The sequence below is a fragment of the Macroventuria anomochaeta genome, assembly GCF_010093625.1.
Source record: "Macroventuria anomochaeta strain CBS 525.71 unplaced genomic scaffold BU25scaffold_40, whole genome shotgun sequence".
In the NCBI taxonomy this organism is placed as follows: Eukaryota; Fungi; Ascomycota; class Dothideomycetes; order Pleosporales; family Didymellaceae; genus Macroventuria; species Macroventuria anomochaeta.
In genome coordinates, this window is record NW_022985401.1 from 27,349 (window position 1) to 46,826 (window position 19,478).

The 19,478-nt window shown below is 50.6% G+C and overlaps 6 protein-coding genes across 6 annotated transcripts; 2 read left to right on the top strand and 4 right to left on the bottom strand.

The window, feature by feature from the left end:
* Positions 1-1,709: 1,709 nt before the first annotated feature.
* On the bottom strand, positions 1,710-3,209 carry BU25DRAFT_414708 (uncharacterized protein). Its single transcript, XM_033707361.1, has 5 exons — positions 2,965-3,209; positions 2,787-2,913; positions 2,379-2,737; positions 2,155-2,320; positions 1,710-2,063 (listed from the first exon to the last, which is right to left on the bottom strand). The coding sequence occupies exons 1-5, from the start codon at positions 3,115-3,117 to the stop codon at positions 1,798-1,800; spliced, it is 1,071 nt and encodes a 356-aa protein (XP_033557132.1). The 5' UTR covers positions 3,118-3,209; the 3' UTR covers positions 1,710-1,797.
* An 811-nt stretch (positions 3,210-4,020) lies between these two features.
* On the top strand, positions 4,021-6,333 carry BU25DRAFT_451618 (uncharacterized protein). The gene is made up of 6 exons (XM_033709765.1): positions 4,021-4,542; positions 4,604-4,892; positions 4,949-5,252; positions 5,307-5,417; positions 5,471-5,969; positions 6,030-6,333. Exons 1-6 carry the CDS (start codon positions 4,102-4,104, stop codon positions 6,264-6,266), a joined length of 1,881 nt encoding a protein of 626 aa, XP_033557133.1. The 5' UTR covers positions 4,021-4,101; the 3' UTR covers positions 6,267-6,333.
* Positions 6,334-8,250: 1,917 nt separating this feature from the next.
* BU25DRAFT_198248 (uncharacterized protein) lies at positions 8,251-9,307 on the bottom strand. The gene has a single exon (XM_033701080.1). It carries the CDS (start codon positions 8,974-8,976, stop codon positions 8,392-8,394), a length of 585 nt encoding a protein of 194 aa, XP_033557134.1. The 5' UTR covers positions 8,977-9,307; the 3' UTR covers positions 8,251-8,391.
* A 2,087-nt stretch (positions 9,308-11,394) lies between these two features.
* On the top strand, positions 11,395-13,176 carry BU25DRAFT_462341 (uncharacterized protein; the record flags this gene model as incomplete). Its single annotated transcript, XM_033710516.1, has 1 exon — positions 11,395-13,176. The coding sequence occupies one exon, from the start codon at positions 11,395-11,397 to the stop codon at positions 13,174-13,176; it is 1,782 nt and encodes a 593-aa protein (XP_033557135.1).
* A 1,228-nt stretch (positions 13,177-14,404) lies between these two features.
* BU25DRAFT_351066 (uncharacterized protein) lies at positions 14,405-15,244 on the bottom strand (the record flags this gene model as incomplete). The annotated part of the gene is made up of 1 exon (XM_033703341.1): positions 14,405-15,244. One exon carries the CDS (start codon positions 15,242-15,244, stop codon positions 14,405-14,407), a length of 840 nt encoding a protein of 279 aa, XP_033557136.1.
* A 2,900-nt stretch (positions 15,245-18,144) lies between these two features.
* On the bottom strand, positions 18,145-18,899 carry BU25DRAFT_479481 (uncharacterized protein; the record flags this gene model as incomplete). The annotated part of the gene is made up of 2 exons (XM_033711024.1): positions 18,145-18,747; positions 18,853-18,899. The coding sequence occupies 2 exons, from the start codon at positions 18,897-18,899 to the stop codon at positions 18,156-18,158; spliced, it is 639 nt and encodes a 212-aa protein (XP_033557137.1). The 3' UTR covers positions 18,145-18,155.
* Between the last annotated feature and the right edge of the window lie 579 nt (positions 18,900-19,478).

Here is a 19,478-nt window from a genome sequence, read left to right on the forward strand (position 1 = left end):
CGCGTTGACGCTCTGATAATTCACCACCAGGCAATCGATCGGCAGAAATCTTAGCACCAAAAGCTCTCATATTGGGTGTGTAGATGGGGTGGGAAGTTGGGTTGTTGCTGATGCAATCACGGTGTTGGGGTGAGGCCTGTGCTCATGCGACCAGACTTTAGTCTTAGTACTGTATATACCGTCACCTCCTAGCTAGATATCAACACAGCGCAGTTTTCCATCAACCCAATAGCTCTATGTTATTGTTTACCGTAGCTATCAGTATTATACAGTGGCAGTTGCCGCTACAATTTCTCCCCGCGGTGTAAGGGGAGTCCCAGGATAGGAGGCGAGGCAGGTCTCGGTCGGGGGATCTTATGCCTCACTAGATCGACGATGTCCGGGAATTCTGCCTGTAACCTTCTTGCGATACTTGCAGCTCCACCTGTTCTATCGCGTGTTCGAACATCGGGGTGCGATGCGTGCTTGCTGCAGAGATGAGTAGCCATCGCTGCTGGATTGACGCAATATCCGCACTTTTGACATAGGAAGAGGTTATAGGGCTGCAGAACTTCAGAGGTCCATGGTACATAGATGTTAATTGGGTGATGGGTATCTATCCTTATGACGGGTCCTTTTCGCTGCATTACAAGGCGATCTCGGGACGCGAATTGCAGGGGGCTTCTCAATTCTGCCCGACGCCAAAATAGTTGGTGATCATGGAGAGGGACTACACTGCTCAACATCATGGCTACTCATCAATTTCATACTGCAACGCACTTGAAGATGGACTCTGTCCTCACTACAAACCTGGAGAGATGTTTATGCAGGATAATGCCTGTGTACACACTTCAAAGTACACTCAGAGGTGGTTGGAGTCCCATGGGATATGGACTATCAAAGCACCACCATATTCACCTGATCTCAACCCTATAGAACACATGTGGTGGGCTCTCAAACGTAAGCTACACCACCTCTACCCTGAGTTTGACACTCTTGGAGAGACTCAGGAGGAGTGGGATTGCTTTTGTGAGGGTATGAAAGAGGCATGGATGGCACTACCCAATGGACTGATCAGGCAGCTCATCCACTCAATGCCAAGGCGCCTCAGAGCCTGTGAGCAAGCCCAGGGGTACCAAACTAAATATTGAGACTCTGCGCATTCAACTGCTGTAATCAGATTTAATTTTCACCATGTGGTTGTTGAGATATTGAGGTGTGAACATTCACTCAAAAGTCGAAGTTGTGGCCCAAGCTTTTAGCGCGAACAGACTTCTGTCTACTCACTGTATTGTAAGCTTTGAAAGGTCTTAGGGCTAACTGTTACGGTACTGAAGATAATCGGTATTGGGCAATGGATATTGAGGTTCACTGAAGTTGTATTGAACTCAAACTGTGTGTTTATATACTGTGAATGAACGGAAAGAAGAATTGACTGTGAAGCTGTTATGTTACTGTTACTGTTTGAAGGAGTCTGATCCAGTCGGTCCTTTTACTCAACCTCATACAGTACTGTAACATGACCTCTTACTGTACTGCGACACTAACTGTCACGGTTTGGGGTCTCTTTGTCACGGTCAGGGTGCTCCTGCCTGTTGAACCTCACCTGCCATGAGAGTGACTGCCACGTCACACTAGCGTTGTTTACAGCTACTCACCTATATATACTGTTTGTAGCTTCACTCAATACAATCTCAGTACAATCTTCAACTTCTTCCTTTGCGTACAGTTCACTGAACTCCGACACTAACTATTACTAATTCTATCTAACGTCAGCAAAGCGGAGAGAGCTTAATCTCTTTAATTGTTAACCCTAGCTTAAGCAGAAAACTCTCTACATTTCAACCCTGTCTTTGCACCTACTCTCAATTGATCTTGACAAGACCAAATGCCCCGTTTTTTCTTTGGCGAATCTGGAATCGTTTTATCTCTTATCCAAGTACCTTCAGCCTTGTTATCCAACTTGAACTTCTTGTCTAAGGCGTGCATCATGACGCCAAATAACGCGAAAGTATCGGCATTGGCGATCGCTTTGCCGGCTGCAAGTTGTAAACAGTTTTTCCACCCATAAGCGTAATCAGTAGCTGTCAAGTATGTCAGTCAATGCTCTGCCTTTTCGAGTCATAGGGAATTGTATAGAACGTATACATCGTGATCAGAAAATAGATAACATACCACGATAATCTCTGAAATGGTGCATTTCATGGAGCATGAGCATGCTGCCGACACTTGTAAGCGCATCGGGAGGGACCAGAGCTTTGTACCTAGGCCAACCGCTGGACAGCGCAACCTCGGACATAGTATTGAATCGATTCTTCTGCTTCAGCCATACGTTGCAGATCTAGAATGGATATCAGCCATCTTGCAGCCCAAAATTATTATGTTGTGTGCTAACTCACCGTCATGGTTTGTCGATCCCAGTTCTCTGCGTCGTCACCTTTCACAGGTGCAATTTTGGCATGTAAACCATACGTTGATGCGAACGTGACCTTCCCGTCAGTTCGTATCGCGTTGTATTTACAACCTGGGTTCCCCGCTAAGCGTTTATTGATTGGGTCCCACCACTCTTTCTTGATGTCGTTTCGTTTGCTATTCGGCTCTTCGCCATCAAATCTGGGCGTAGTATCGCCTCGAGGCTCAAATCTGGCATCCTCATCGCAATATATGCGTATGTCGGACGCTTTCCGGTTGGCCTCATCACTTCCGGTCCCCACTTGCTTGCTCCAAGTAGGGAGACCGCGGGCTTGTCCCCAATTATCTGACACTGGTTACTAACGTATCAAACAGCGGGATTTGAACTTACACACCTTTGAAAGTATCAAAATAAATCTCGCTTGTGGGATCTCTTGAGGCGGGGTCATAGTTAAACAAAGTTCTGAATATCTCGTAGGCTTGCGGTTCCTGGTCTGGGTTTCGGGACATGCGTTTCCCTCCCTAGAATGTTATTCTTAGTACGTAATACAGTGATCGGTTGAGTCTTTATACCATGCTCGCTGTCTTAAAAACGTCTTCCATCATTTTGTCGAAATCTTCCACCTTGAAGTATTGCTTGCAAGTGGCGTCCATCCACCAAGTGCGGGTTGCGAGAGCGGGTGAGATGAGAAGGAGGAATAGACACGGACTCCATTGTCGAAACATGACGAAATATATACGGCAAATAGAACTGCGAGTTTGAGATTCGTTCTCGTGAAGGTTGAGAGAAAAGGCTTCGATAAATATATGGAGCTGGTGATGAGAAGTTATGAAAGCTTGCTACGAAGAAAGATCAGCATATGTCTTATATATCATAGGAAATTAGTCTTTATCTAATCATAGCCACCACTTTGATGTTGTTTCGGGCAGTGGATAGAAGTCCTCCCAAGTTCTCACTTGGAGGCCTCAGAGTCCACACAATGACAGTTAGGCCGTTGAGTTCCACAATAAATCTCTCGCACGAACATACTCGTTTAAGGCAAAATAGTCTGGATCGTAAACTCTTACTTGCTGCGCCTTGCGTAGGTCTGGCGAGTGTCATAAATTGATACCTTGAAGTCGTACCCTGTTGTGTTCACGTGAACATGAACGAGGTTTCAACCTCACGAATAGCTAGCGCCTCAATATCATCACGCCATTATTATTAGACATCGGGACTCGCGTTAGGCCTCATGTAGATCCTAATATCTTCAAAGTGGGTTCATTACCAACCTGATATAACTAGTCGTTAACCATACTCGGTAAGCGCTACGGCGCCTAGCGTATGACATCCTCTTTAAAGCGCCGGGCATCTAACTAACTCAACTGAGAGCCGTAAGCTTGGCCCGTTCACCACCATTACGGTCAGTCGTCTCCATTAGACTGACTTTTGTCTCAACACTGCCTCAAGGTCTATTGGGAGCCTGATCTGCTGCGCATCCAACTCAGACTTGGAGTGAATGACGACGAGGGGTGAATTATGTAGTCGCAATGCCTAACTAAAACCAATGTATGCCTGAAAGTTAAATGGCCGGATGTACTATATAAATGCTTGGTTTCAGCTGCCGCTTGCTATATCGTCATCATCATCACAGTTTTCCCTCAACTCATTCCTAGAATTTTTGCTCCATCGTCCCAACTTGTCATCTACACATTGGGTTTCTCCTCACTATGAGGACTACAACAGCCTCTTTCCTCCTTACTTTGGGTCTGTCTTCTTTGATCGCAGCTGAGGTGCCGACCTTTACCCTCGGAGACCCAAATTCGTATCTAGGCAACATCGACCGAACCGATGTTGGCGGGAACGATATCATTGTCAGTACGGACAATGGAGTCACCATTACATTCGGAAGGGACCTGTCGAAGAAGATCGTGGACGTCGCATCCAATCAGTGTAAAAGCCGTGGCTCTCCTGATTGTTTGAAACAGACGCTTGACGTGATGGGCGTTGGTAACGCGGCCAATGGTCTTCAGAAGAGGGTCATCCCTGTGCTAGCAGCCGGCGTCGGTGTTGCTATCGCCTACATTGCTGGTGTCGTGTGGACGGCTGTATATCTGAACAATGAGTCAAAAAATTATAATGTCGTGGAGTTGAAGATACCACAGTCACAGGTACTATGATTCATATCATCCCCGTCAAATCGTCGAAGTATGCAGGCTAACTACTAGACAGGTGGATGAAGTATCCAAATGGAAACTCGATGAGGATAAATTCAATTTCAAGGATACCTCAGGTGACACTTCGGTTGTCCAGATCGATACCAACCCCACACAGCTACAAACAAAGCCGACAATCGAGACGCAGTCAAACGGAGACATCAAAGCTACTTTCCCTGGCATTGTGGATGACCTCAAGGACATGTGGAGCAAGATTAAATGTACGCGATCCCTCCAAAAACGTATTACCCTACAATGCCTGGTACAGTATGCGCAGGCATTCGCGCGCCTTGCTCAAGACGGTGGTAAGTAGACCTTCCAACAACAGATTTGAGTATGGCTAAGTCTAATCATGTATCAGGAAATAATGAAGGCATCCAAGACGTTTCGCTATTGGCATTCCCGAAACCTAACAACAACCTTTATGTATCCGCTCTCGGAGAGGACTTCGAGTACACCGAGGAGCTATACATCGCCTCTCAACGGAAAACTGACGAAGTTCGAAATAACATCGCTACTATTTCAACTTGGGTGGGATTTGGGTATGCAGTGGAGAACTTGGCCATCTCAGCCTTGGGAGAAATGGTTTTTCCGAAAAAATTCCTTGATTCAATGCAGCTGCCTGAACTTCCTGTAGATAATTGCTGGGACGAGGACAGCATGCCGTAAGTATTGGCCACTTCTACCTATTGAACTGCAAGCAACTAACTTCCTTGTTGATTCTGTACCAACTGTGGGGGAAACACAGAGAGCGAGAGCAGCGGGCAGACCGAGGGCAAGTGCAAGGGGTTTGATGATGGCAATCCTGATCATACACCCCAGGCGGCAGGGTATTTCTTTCCTTTGATAACCCCATGAAGCACACATTTACTGACAAAAAAAGCTGTACATGCCACGTAGACGATCCAGGGACTGAACACCTGATTGCTCCCGGCGATCTCGAAGATGCCATCCAATACCTCATGACCCTTACTGATGACACAGATTCGTCTCCGCCCGCTGCGACCGATGGTCCGCTTAAATGCAACGGCCTCGACTCAAACAAATACGTTGCCGCAAATACGCTCGATGACAAGATTATTGGCTTTTGTTCAGGCATGCAAACCCAGGGTACCCAGGACAAGAATACCGGTTCCTATTCCCGAACCTTCAACTCTGGGACACGCGATGAAGTTGAGCTAGCCGTCGACTGGCCTCCTGGTCAGACACTGAATATGTTGCCGTGCGCGGCAACAATGAACGAGATCTCTGCTGGTTGTGATAATCCTGCAGGCAACAACCCGCGGAACTGGAAAGGTGGCGGTAGCAAGCAAGTCGGCATCGGGCTTTTCCACATCAACCCAAAGGTGATACGTTCGCCGCACCCAACTAAGTACTGTCCGGTATGCATACTTTCATTTAACTCCCCATTACGTGTTTACTTCATACTGACATTCACACAGGATTCTCGCCCGACAGTACTGAATCAACCTAATGGTAGCCTTGATCCGAAAATGGTCAGGTGGCAGCAGAATAATATATGCGGAGACATCTGCCCAGACGGATACGACAATGAGGGAGGTTCAGATCCAACGAAAGCGCGTCTTGCTATATGCAAGCTTACGGACGCTGTTAAGAACTGTGCAAAGCCCTTCGCAGATAGCACCGAACTCCCGTACTGTTGGATTCCAGCGTCATGAGGTCAATCATCCGCTTTGCTGATCTGGACTCTGGTATTATATAAAGTAATGTGCACCCGCCTGGAGCAAAACAGCCTTTTTTTAAGCACTGGCACGCAGTACGAAGTTACCCTCCGACCAATACTGGAGTTGAACTTCACCTTTATAGAACTTCCCATTCTCGTGATGTTTGAGGACGTGCGCAGTTCGACGCACGAGTCGGACGTGGTGAAACAGGCGTGATGAAAGATTTCGGTTTCACCGGCTTTTGGAGACTGAGGTTCCGTACCAGCATTGACAAGAATCATGCTATGACTCTTCGTACACAGGAGTTTGTTATAACTATATTCACCATGTCCAACAGTGCCAACGATATCGACCGTATCATTTCGTCGCCGCCTCTTATCCACACTTCTCACGCACTACATCACCCTTGATGATAGTCTTCAGGGTCCAGAACCCATAGTGCGGTCGCAAGGTGAACTTAGACTAGTTTCGGTACCTTAGCGAAGCTCCTCCTCTACCTTGACTACCAGATCCTCGCTTCGCCATCCTGTGCTCCTCAATCATCCCGACCAGTCAGCGGTTGCGATGCTTGACTTGCACAAGGTCTGACAAGCGCTGTCAAGTATGCAGTCGGCTTGACGAGTTCTTGGTGCCGCCTAGTGCAGACTTCGTCAAGTGTCGGTTAACATTGACCTTTTCGAATGCTTCTCGATGGGTTGCGTTGTGGCTGTGATGGTTGCTTGAGAAATGCATGGACTTCCTCCGCTTCAGACAAGTTGTGTTGCGATTCTGTTTGACGCAGCCACACTTTGACTCTTCATCCCTCTTTCCCAGCAATCAGCTCCAAAAACCACGGCCGCCAAACCGTCTCGGCCCAATCCAGCAGCCAATGCAGCACAGCCACCACCTTAAGCGCATCGCACACATTCCTTGTACTCCCGATCATAATCTGCTCCCTGATGATCACTCTCTCGCTTGTCTTCGTTACCACCAGCAAATGCCACTCATGCCCCTGCGAGATGAGCACCGGTATTGCTGGCCAGTCCTCGACTAGTTGCAAGCGCAAGCTTGAGCAGTGGCTTCTGGACATCTGAATTCCACTCATCCTCGGCGCCTTCTGCACCAGTGTTCAGTGCGATTGCATCATCGACGATGTTGGCAGTATTGCGGATTGCAGGCGTTGATCAGTAATGCGCCTGGCGCGCGTCTTTCGCCCATGGACGTTGTAGCCTCATCCTGTCCAGGCCAGGGAGTTCGGCAATTGACGCATTGAACACGTCTGCATTGTCGTACTCAGTATACCGACACCTTCAGCAAGCATTTGTGCTGATGTGCGCATTGCCGCAACATCTGATTGCTCGCTGTCTGCGCCGACGCTGTTGAAGTTACAAAAGATGACCGGTCGTTCGAGATCTTTCAGCGCATGTATCTGCTTAACAGGGCTGCGCCTCCCACTTTTGTGTGAAGCAACGGATGCAGTGGACTCGCTCCTGGAGGACGGAGCTGGCGAGAAATGGAACGTGTCATCGAAGTCGCGACGGCGTTTGGCAGGGCGAGACGTCTCCTGGTCGTCATTCACGACGCCAACACCCGAGTCCGTGTCTGCTGAGCGAGGTCGCTTGGTCGGTCGCAGCACGGACGAGTCGTCGTAGTGGGGCGAGCCCTTCAGAGCAGTGTCAGCAGGGCCATGGCAACACGGCAGTTGAGGACGCACTTGGTGGGCAGAGATGCAGAGACATCATCCAGCCAGCGTCAGATAGTCGGCTCGGGCGACAATGCAGAGGGCATGGCAGCACCAAACGGTGAGGTGTAGCAACTAGTAGGTGTAGAAGCTAGTAGGCCGTAAAGCGTGTTGTCGCGTTTGTGGTTGGCCTGGCAACTGCCTCAGCGTCATCGCTGAAACACATAAAGTAGCTTTGCCGTACTGAGTTTGCTTTTTTTTCTTCCATCCCCAAAATATCGGCTTGATACACTCTGGTCAGTATGAATTACGATGTTCTGACGGACCTGAACAATTACGAAGGTCAATCCTGGTGATTGGACGCCCAGCAGTTGAAGGAAAACACATCACCTGAGACACCAGCCGGCAGCACAGTAGTCGCAACACTACTTTGTCGAGCAATCTCGACTTGCCAGAAACCTAGATCCTGTCAACTGCGAAGGTGCTGGACGTCTCCGCCGATTCGACACCAGACGCTATCCGAGAGCTGCAGGGTACTACTGCGGCGTCGTTGAATGATCGATATGACAACGGTGAGTATGTTGCCACAACAGACGATATTGTCGACCTACAGGAGACCACTGCGGCGTTTTTGACTGATCGCTTCGATGGTGAGTGCTTCTGTTTAAATGACGCTAGCCCGGGTCTGCTTCTGCCAGGCGAACAGGTTCCTCCTTCCAGTTCCAGCGGCTCTGAATGTTGTCCGGCCCAAGCCTGGATGTAACCAAAGATGTATCGATCTGATAGATGAGTATCTGTATGCTCATATGGCTTCCGAGGATGGTGCGCATCCTTGAAGACACTGTCGTTGCGACGAGAAGACTTCCTGGACGACGATGACGAGCGATATGCTCCCTTGTCGACCAGCCCTGCCACTGCAGCAGACATCGTGGATGTCATGTTCCTTATGGCATCGATCGAAAATGCCCACGACAATGGACAGCTGCAAGTACAGGAAAGCAAGGATAGTGCCGCAAACTTAGAAGAATTGTTCGCTGACGACATTTGGAACACTGAGCCAGAACTTGAGCTCGCATTTCCAGTCAACCAGACTCTAGTCGAGGAAATCGTGGACGGAACAAAGCTCGAGCTTTTCGAGGCGCTCAATGCCGTGTGTTGCAGAGTTCGGAGTTGTGGGTGATGGTATCTAGTCTAATGTTGTGAGAATATAGCTGTGAATTGATCAAGTTTGAAGATCTCCTTGTGTAGGGTGCCGGTACAGCAGCCCGTGAGCAACACTAGTCCTGGTACAGTTGCTTGACATGCGAAGCTTGCTGCTGGACTATCGAAGGTGCTTAAGGACCTCGGGCAGGATGCGAAGCGGCAGCGTATCGTCCTCGATCTTGCTTCAGCGACCTTGAGCCTGAAAAGCGTTTATTGTTTGTCGGAAGCTGCCTGCCAACAACCAAGACAACAGCAACACTTGCAGCAAATACGAGCATGCAAAATTTTGCGATTACCGCTACCGGTAGTACTTACAAAAACTAGACAACAAGGAGCGATGACGATGTTGAACCACTCCAGACCCTTTCGTATACACCAAGCCTAAAACAGTTAATATTGATAAATCTATTTCTGGACTGCAGAGGAGTGACCATGTCCATGCTGGCGCTCACCCATGAAGTGAAGCTGGGGAAAGCATGAGAAAAAGATTCTAGAAAAGTAGGCATGGTTGTCCAGACCAAACGCAACGCTGCATCGGCGGAAGTGAAGGGTGAGTGTGTTCTCACACCCTGTGTACCGCCCTCTTCTCCCAGCCACTCAATGACTGCTGCTTCAATCACTGCCGTGCATCCGTCTTTATCCTGCATGGGCTTTGGGTGGCGTTTTCTCGTGTGGTGCGCTGTTACCCCAAGTGGATCAATACTGTGACCAAGGCTTAGGCATCCTGTGTCGCGACTCTTCCTCCTGTAGCCAACATCCTACAACATGCCAGCCACGTCGCTTGCGAGTGTGTTCTGTCTCGTGAGACTGCATCTGTCCGTAACCACAGACCTGCGTTTTGGGATTTGGGCCCAATCTCGAGGAGTGGTCAGAAGGTTATTGCGAACAAGCATTGCCTCTTCGGCAAGTTTTGAGCACCGAGTGAACATGCACAGCCGAAGATCACTCGCGATCGCTATGCAACCATTCACGGGGTCTGTTTAGGCCAGCCTTCTGGTGAATGTTTTGTGGGGCGCAGATAGGAGAATCATCACTGGCCAACGAAATACGACGGAGAGCCCACAATGCGCGCTGTTATCTGCTGTATGAGCAGCAGTGGTTAGTGGCATATGGCCGGTAAGGAGCCTCAACAGCGAGTTGCGCTCATTTTTGCATATTTCCGTGTTGCTCGAGGAGTCGTAAAACGTCAAACCCCTGAGGCTGCAAGGCTGCATTGGCGAAGATGTGGCTGCTCAGCTCAGCCCGACAAATCGGAATCCCCTGGCAATCGTAGCGTAACGTTCATGTCAGCCATGCGTTGCATCGCCATAACGATGATGGTGCATTGCTTGTTTCCCGCGTAGACTTCCTGAAATAGTCAAGTCGCGATCTCGTAAAATGCAGGTCAGCATAAGTGGCGTTGACATGAACAAGAGCCAATATTTGGAAAACGAGCAGGTTGGAGCTTTTCGACCAGCAACACACCGAGGCTCCACTGCTATCATCGACCGGATTGAGGATGGACGCAGCGCAGAACGTACAAGACGGCTTTAAACGGAAGGGTCGGAGAAAGGACTGCGCCGACCAAAATTAGAGCGTTGATGGCGGCGGATCGTCAGGAACGTCCCCTCAACGGTGGTGGGTCACAGCTGCCAGCCCAAGACCGTGCAAAAACCATGACCGCAGCGGTGATGGCTCCGAAATGAAGAGCTGCTGTTGAGAACTCGGGAGTGGAGAGCCTTCGTGAGCTGTGACGGTCGGCAAAGTGAGGTGACAGTCGCCGCTGAGCGCCGATGAGTGGATTGTAAGAAGACACGTTAGGAAAGACTCAACCCATAATTAGACAGACGATCCAGCCGCCTCCTGGCCACCATCTCCCAAAGGCGATAGGGCTGTGTCGTTCCCTGCATTGCTCCTGACTACCGTACTGCTAGAGCGACCCAATTTGAGCATCAACACTATCGACTTACCGTGCTCATCGTGTTCCCGGAATGGGACCTCGTGTTCTGCTCATGGCGAGATGTCACTTCGTAAGTGACAAAGCGTTGGCTATCACGACATCAGCCATCCGGGAAGCGCGTAGAAGCTTGGGAGGTTCTCAGTATATAACTTTCTCCCATCCTCGTCCAGAGATATCTCATCACAACAACAAAAAACAGTTTCATAACTACCACCTTCGCTTTTCTTAGCCTTCTTCAGACAGACATTCGCTTGAGTCTATCTCCAGATCCCTAAAAATTAATCATCTACCCACCGAAGAAGTCAATCAAGTCAATCAGGATGCGTTACTCCTTCGTCGCCGCTGCCATCATCGGCGCCGTTGCTGCCTCTCCCGTTGCTGAGTACGGATACCCAGTGAACACACCTTCCAGCAGTGCGCCTGCGTACCCTGAGTACCCGGCTTCTTCTCCTGCTCCCAGCTCGTCGAAGCCTGCTCCTTCGAGCTCCGCTCCTGCTTATCCTGAGTACCCCGTTGGAACTCCCAGCTCTTCCAAGCCTGTTGTTCCCTCCAGCTCTGCTCCCGCCTACCCCGAGTACCCAGTTGGAACTCCCAGCTCTTCCAAGCCTGTTGTGCCTTCTAGCTCTGCTCCCGGATATCCTGAGTACCCAGCTTCCACTCCCTCGTCTTCGGCTCCCTCCTACCCGACTTCGAGCGCGCCCTCTTACCCTGAGTACCCTGTAGGCTCCAGCAGTACCTCCAAGCCTGTTGTGCCTTCTAGCTCTGCTCCCGGATATCCTGAGTACCCAGCTTCCACTCCCTCATCTTCGGCTCCCTCCTACCCGACTTCGAGCGCGCCCTCTTACCCTGAGTACCCTGTAGGCTCCAGCAGTACCTCCAAGCCTGTTGTGCCTTCTAGCTCTGCTCCCGGATATCCTGAGTACCCAGCCTCCACTCCCTCATCTTCGGCTCCCTCCTACCCGACTTCGAGCGCGCCCTCTTACCCTGAGTACCCTGTAGGCTCCAGCAGCACCTCCAAGCCTCTTGTGCCTTCCAGCTCTGCTCCTTTTTACCCTGAGTACCCAGCGAGCAGCTCCGTTCCTAGCGGCTCCAACGGCTACCCTGTTCCCAGCTCGTCTGCTGGCTACAGCTCCTCGGTCCCCTCTTACCCCACAAGTACTAAGGACTTGACTACATACACCACCACCACCGTCTGCCCTGTCACTCAGACCCACGGAACTCAGGTCGTCACTACCTTGACCACCAGCACCGTCACCATCACATCCTGCAAGGGTGGATGCCACGGCTACGAGACCACTGCTGTCCCCCCCAAGCCCACCAGCAGCCAGCCTGAGGACACGACCACCGTCGTTACTACCTACGACTGGGTTCCTTGCTCCACTGAGGTCGGTCGCAGCGGCTCTTCCACGATCTACTCGACCTACCTGACCGCTAGCTACACAACCTACACCTCCACCGTTCACGGCGGCCAGCCCCCTAAGCCCACCGCCACTGTTGGTGTTGATGTTCCTCAGTACACTCCTGTCGTTTCCAAGGACAGCAAGCCCTCGCAGCCCGCTGGCCCCAAGACCGTCACTGTTGGCGTCGATGTTCCTCAGTACACTCCCGTTCCCGGACAGGAGAACTGCCCTGCTCCCGTAACCGTGACCAAGACCGTCACTGTCGGTGTTGATGTTCCTGAGTACACTCCCGTCACCCCCAACGAGTACACCACCAAAGTTGTCACCGCCACTGAGGGAGGCAAGCCCCAGACCTACACTGTCACAGTCCCCAACGGCCCCAAGACTACTCCTTCCGGCCCCAAGACTACCTCTGCTTCCGAGGGATACCCTGAGGGCCCCAAGCCTTCTTCCGGCTCTTCCATCGTCTACTCCAGCTCTGTCCCTGCTCCCTACCCTACTCCTTCCTCCTCTGCTGGATACCCCGTTGCCTCCTCCTCTGCTGGATACCCCGTTGCCTCCTCTTCTGCTGGTTACCCCGTTACCAGCTCGTCGGTTAAGCCCTCTTCCAGCGCTCCTGCGTACGAGCCATACCCGGTTGAATCTTCAACCAAGGCCACACCCACTCCCACTGGCGGCTACGGCTCCGGCTACGGTTACTAAGCGGATCGCTTATGAGCTTCGGGCACTTCACTTCTCTAGAACATTGGATTTGGTTTGACTTGGTGGATGGTGAAATGCCTTCTCATACAAAGGCTGGCATCGTGTCAATTATTGCCTTTGCATAGCCGCGGCGTCACTTGATGGATTTAATTTTACTTTCTTACTTTCCTTTGTATATACTCTTGGGCTAGAATGATAACGCTTGGTGCGCATATGATGGAGATAGCAAAGAGCAATTTTTGTTTAAAATTTGTTCACCACTTCAATGCGCTTCATAACATTTTCCATCCCTAACTTGGATACCCAGAGCCAAATCGATCAAAGTCAAACTTCTGCCTTGCAACAAACACGCAGTCAACACCGAATCGTGACTCACGGATCTGTAGACTGCAAGAGACCACGATACGAGAATCATGGTCATATGGCGAGCAGTATTGCTGACGACGCTCTCGGCTATCATAATCAGCACCCTTACGCGCCAGGTTCGGAAGGTTACGTCAAATCTCTCGTATCAGTCAGCCGCCGTGAGGGACCGCGACCCACCTCGTATCAGCACAAATATTGATTGTGATGTAATGACTGAAGTTAGCATATTTTGCACAAAGTTCAAGCCATGCTAAGCATTGCTAGCAGAGTGTAAACATGCAGGCGTGCGATCGGACACCAGAGGCAGTTGTGGCGTTGTCTAAAGACCGCAAAGTCGTTGACGTGCGATACGGATAGACGGCAGAGATGGCTTCGTGTAGCGGCAAACTCAAGAGAACTCCACTGCGTAATTGAGAGAGAAAGAGCATAATCAAGGCAGAGATTGAAGGTAGTGTATTGCGCTATTGAGTGCAAGGTCATGTTTTCCGCCAAACCACCAAATTCACATATTAGTGTAGTGAACGGAGTTGTCGTTATTTTGAGAGAAGTTCCCATCTCAACCACATGGCTCTCCCGACTACCTGCAGAGTCCTCCTTGGGCTAAGAATTTCCGAATACGCACGTCTCACTTTAGATGATTGGTAAAAGGCCACTCCCACGTTTGAGGGCTGATTGACTGCTGTGGAATAGCCTTGAGGTCTCTGTGCATCCAACCCCCCATTGTAACTGCTCTTCTGCGCAGGATACTGCATACTACATTAGCAACTTGGTGCTGATGACTTTGGCTGCATTCCGATGCATTTGGGATGCGACTGAGCGTGGTAGATTTCTTTCTTTCCATCATTTCATTTCAGCATGACCGTCACTCCACCCTTCTCACTCCAACGACTCGGTTCAGCCTTCCTTCGAGCGCGTACATGGTATCCTGCATATCTTCCAGATCCCGTCCGATGTTGCTGACGATGCTCAGCACTTCACCAACTTCATGCGCCGTTCTCCTGACCTCGACTCGATTTAGTACTTCGCTCAAATTGATGACAGAAGCCTTCCTCCTGACCCACAACCAGCGCTCCTTGAATCCGCATTTCTTGTACTCATAGCCCAAGCGGTTAGTTGCATGCAGGTCTGACGCCCCATCCTCGGAATAGTGCGGGCTCTTCTCAGGACCATAAGGATGACTGGTGTTCGACCCCTGCGCAGAAGCCTGATTTTGATACTCTGCCTTCAAGAAAGGGTACTCGATCTGGCGAAAAGTATTGATTAGGTCGCGGATAGTGACGCGCATCACTTGGAGTGCCTCGCTCTCTCCTGTAGACCGCATGGACTGGATGTCACGATCGAAGTGCATTGTTCCTGGGCCTTTTCTTCGTCCACTATTTTGCCCTCTGCTCCTTCGCTTATAGCCATAATTGCCGTCAGGATCATCGGACCCACTTCTCGCGTCTGGGCCATGGCTTTTGTCGCGATGTATGGATTTCAATCTTTGTCGCACCCTCCGCAGATGCCGCCGCTCTTGCAGTAGCCCCTGCTTGAGGCTTGAGAGATAGTCTTGAATTTCTTGGGGTGCTGCGCCAAAAGTGCCGAGGTTCGACCAGAATACCTTGAAGAAGGTACCTAAAGTGAAAGCGAATGACACGAAACCAATGGTGGTGGACACCATGGACAGGGGCGAGAACAATGTGTGAGATATCGTGATGCCCATGATGTTCGATAGAATGATAGTTGACATTGATTGGGCTAGATTTGCAGTTTCCAGCCAATGGCCGCAATGCTACACAAATGGGTCTTCGAGATACACGTTTTGAACGCCGGTTTGGCGCAATGTTTGACAGCAGCGCATGTTGTTCTTAGCTCATCACCACCCGCTCAAAGCATAGCAACGAGGCTAAGCGTTCACCGGGTGTTCCGAACCAATCACTGCGTGGCCGGCGGCTTCCGCAAATCTGCTGCCGCATTACTCAGCATCAACATGACGCAAGAGGTATAGACTACGGCATCACGACTACGGTCGTCGCAAGATTTGGACCCAGCACGAAACAACAGCGACAATTGCCACCTTTAGAGCTACACTTCCCGATCCCTTCTCCTACGGAATGCGCGAGTCCATCAGTCTCTTCACTCGCCTCTTTCCGCAACATGCAGAATCATACGCTCGTGCCCATCGCCACCAACCAGCCTGCTGAGAACGACAGGCTGGCAATTCGCGTATGCTATGAAGTGTGTAACGAAGACCACAAGCAGTAGCAGACCAATGGCAGACCGGGCCACCAGTCCAAGTAGATGCAGCCAAAGTTTGGAATAGGCAGGCCAAGCCAGAACAGCATGCGGTACCCATACTGAAGGAGATTTTCACCATCCACTTTGAGAAAAGGGGAGACAAACAGTGTCGTTAGGACAGCAGTCCTTCTGTCGGTGGTAAGCGTGGATAACGGGACACGACAAACACCACCCACAGTTGCGTAGCTATCCCATAGACCGCTTGAAGCCACCGATATCGGTGCAGGATGACCGAAAATTGGGACAAGGAGACGATGAAAGACACAACGGATACGAAAACTATGAGCGCAAAGAACTTAGTGCGCCTTCGATAGATATCTCCAAAGCAATCATACCTCAGCAGTAGCAGGTGAGCAGCGATGTTACCATTGACTGAATATATCTAATCGACACGTGAGTATGCTAGGGTATGTATGTGGGAGTACACAAAGAAGTAACTCACAAAAGTTGTGCTTTCGAGTTTCCTGGACCAGGATGGTGGCAAAGCTCGTCGGGCCATCCAGACAAGAGATTGACACTCCTGCCAGTGCTATCTTGTTCTCGTCATACGTGCTTGTAGGGTTAGGAGAACAAGAACAAAAGATGAGTGGAAGTAGCGATGCAGCCCGACGTGGCGTCACCATGCACCGAGCTGTCGGTCACGTTTCAGCCTTGCCCTACTCAACCTTTGAGCTGATTGGAACGCAGACCATTCAGCCGTGACACAGAAACTGTTCATTGAACCTGACGACGCCAAGTCAGTTGCGACTACCTTTACTGACGTGACGATATGGCTCATCGGTTTCCATGGATCGCTGGATATCCTCTCATTCGTAGCTCTTGAGGGCCAAGAAGGTATCCGGGATTGTCCTTTATGGGTTCCAATGTGGTCGTACAAATGCGCTCATGTGCACTTGCACATGGCAACTATCGGTGGTCGCCCGAGCCATTTACATTGTATTGCGTAAACCGGAGACTGCTACATGACACAGGGTACAATGCTTATCTTAAAGAGCCTATGCTACCAGACACCAGCAAGACAAACATTTTGAAGGCAAACGGACTGGTACTCTCTAAAATTATGGCAATTTCTGAACGTTTGATTCCAACAGGAGATGAGGATACCACGCTTCGCGACGAAGCCTCTTTAAAAGAAAGTCGCTTCATCAGCTCTGCACAGACCTCATTGCTCAATACGAGGAAGGTCAACCTGAAAGAGTCTACCACACGGACACCAATTCCGCACAGACAAGCATGAAGGCTTCGTACACCACGAAAATCCAGATCATCGACGCGCTAATACTTTCCCTTGGCGAAAATAGGGACGAGGCTTGGAAGCGAGGGGATCAAAGCCCAGACCGTCGGCGCAACAGCATTGCATGGTTGACGTACGTGTTGGGCTCGCAATTTACTCATCCTTCATCGTTCCAAAAGGTTCGAGATCCTTTCGTACCAAAAGGAGAGCGACCCGCATTTCAAGCATCTGTATCACTGATTTGTGGCTGGCAGCGTTTCTTCGTCACGCGGACTGGTCACATTGGTATCGGCCAACTAAGAATACGGGAAGGAGACGTGGTTGCAGTGCTGTTCGGATCCACCATTCCCTTCGTGCTACGACGTTTTGACGATCGCCACGTGCTGCTTGGTGAGTGTTACGTCCACGGTGTAATGAACAGCAAACTGGTTCAGAGATGGAGGCAAGAAGCCGATACGCCAGCGGAGATCTTCGACATTCAGTAAGAGGTATCGCAGGACGTTCAGAGAACCCACGAGCCATATGAGTACCACCTTACTCGGGTCTGAAGGATGTCAGTGTAGTGAGAGATCTCAGCCATCTGTGCAGAGTACCTCCTGAAGGTTGACAATGGTGACGTTTGGGCCAAATTATACACTATTGCAAGACAGAACTCCTACGGTCTCATCCCTAGCTCGAGGCAAATTTTCCCTGTGGCTGCAGCTTAGCATCAAAAGTGATCCTAGTAGGCAGCCTCACCTCATTGTGCCCCTGATCGTTACTGTTGAAGCTGACAACAACTTCAGCGAATACGGGGCAACCACCGCCTTTTTTGGCAATGGCAACACTCCAGAAGCTCCCTCAGAGTAGCCGACTGTTCGCTGGCGCTTTATAGATTCCAAAACGCCCTCATTCTCCTTCATCCACATAGTCATCAGCTTGAAGTTTATATCAAGCACCCAATTGGACCACGCTCGCGGAATATCGTCGTCAAGAGAAAGAAGGGATCATCGTGCCTGTCCTCCGCCAGAATCTTGCCCCTGCGCCATAAAGATGTGCTGCTTGCCATATTCCACTTGTATGCTTTGCCCTTCCTCAGCTTCGCTTTGCATAATCCAAACCACTAGTCGTAGACTCGACGAGTATTGTCAAATCCTTTGCAGAACTTGCGCATGAGAGCGCTCTTGCCAGTCTTCAGGAACTCCTCCTTATACCACTCAAATGTACGTAGGACTTGCCGAAGTCGGAGGAAGTCAGAGCAGCGGGTAACTTCCTCTTTGTAAGAAGTAATGGTTGTCGCAGAGGGTATGGCGAATTTGTCATCATTGCTGGGGCGCGTTGCGCCGGCTGCTGAGACTTCAAAGATAGAGCGATCAACTGTACAGCGGCTGGCTTGCACTTCAGAGGACTGTGGGGCCTTGGGTTCGGCCGACTGTGCGGCTGCTGAGACTTCAGAGGCGGAGCGGTGTATTGCGATGTTGGCTTTGGCTTCGACACTGGCGTGAGCGCCAGTCTGAATATCAGTGGACTTCACAGCTTCGAACTTGACTGACCTGCAGGCTTTGAAACAACCATGATGGTCGGCCTCAACACCAGCGGGCTTGACAGCTTTGATCTTGGCAACAGGTTCGCTGACTTCGGCTCTGACAGGCTCGACTGTGACGCGCTTGGAGCAGACGACAACGATTTTATCGTCGTCATTATCCGACAGCAGGCTTATGGCTGGTGCTCGATGCTTTCGATTTGATTAATCCGAGCTCCTCCTTGATATCGTACACGCCCTCGTTCTTGACTGCTAGTTGCAGTGTAGTACAAAGTACCTAGGGAGCATCCTCAGAGAGTCTTGCGTCACAGGCCTCCTTGACATCATCTGGCTCTTCCTGGACCGCCTTTTCAATCCCTCGGGATCTTTCATTGATTCTCTTTCTATGGGAGCGCACTTCAAAGGTATTATGAATGTTGTCTTCTGTGGCAATCGCGAAGCAAACGCCACCGTCTAGAGAACGATCAGCCGAACACCCAAGCGCCTCCCGGCTGTCTGTATGATTCGCGTTGGATTCGCGTTGGATTCGCGTTGGATTCGCGTTGGATTCGCGTTCGGCAGGAGAAGTCTCCGCAGAGCCTCAATAATCAGCATGCGCTCGGTTTTTCACGTCTGCAGACGAGCTGACCCGTCGTTCTCCATGTCGCGGGATGCCGGTCGTGAAGGCAAGAGGCGACAGCGCAGAGGCAGCTGATTGGATCCGTCCCTGTCTCCGCTGACCCAGGAGATGACCTTTGAAACGAGATGAGGGGCAGCTGGGCAGTCGTTGAGTGGCAGTGGCTCTTTGTCGCTCTTTCTCGCCTCAGCGTGGTGTTGCCCTACAAAAGGGGGGTTCGATGTGTGATTGGTTCCGCAGCGAAGGCGCTAAAATCGCCGCTCTTTCCTGACGTCCACCCACAACGC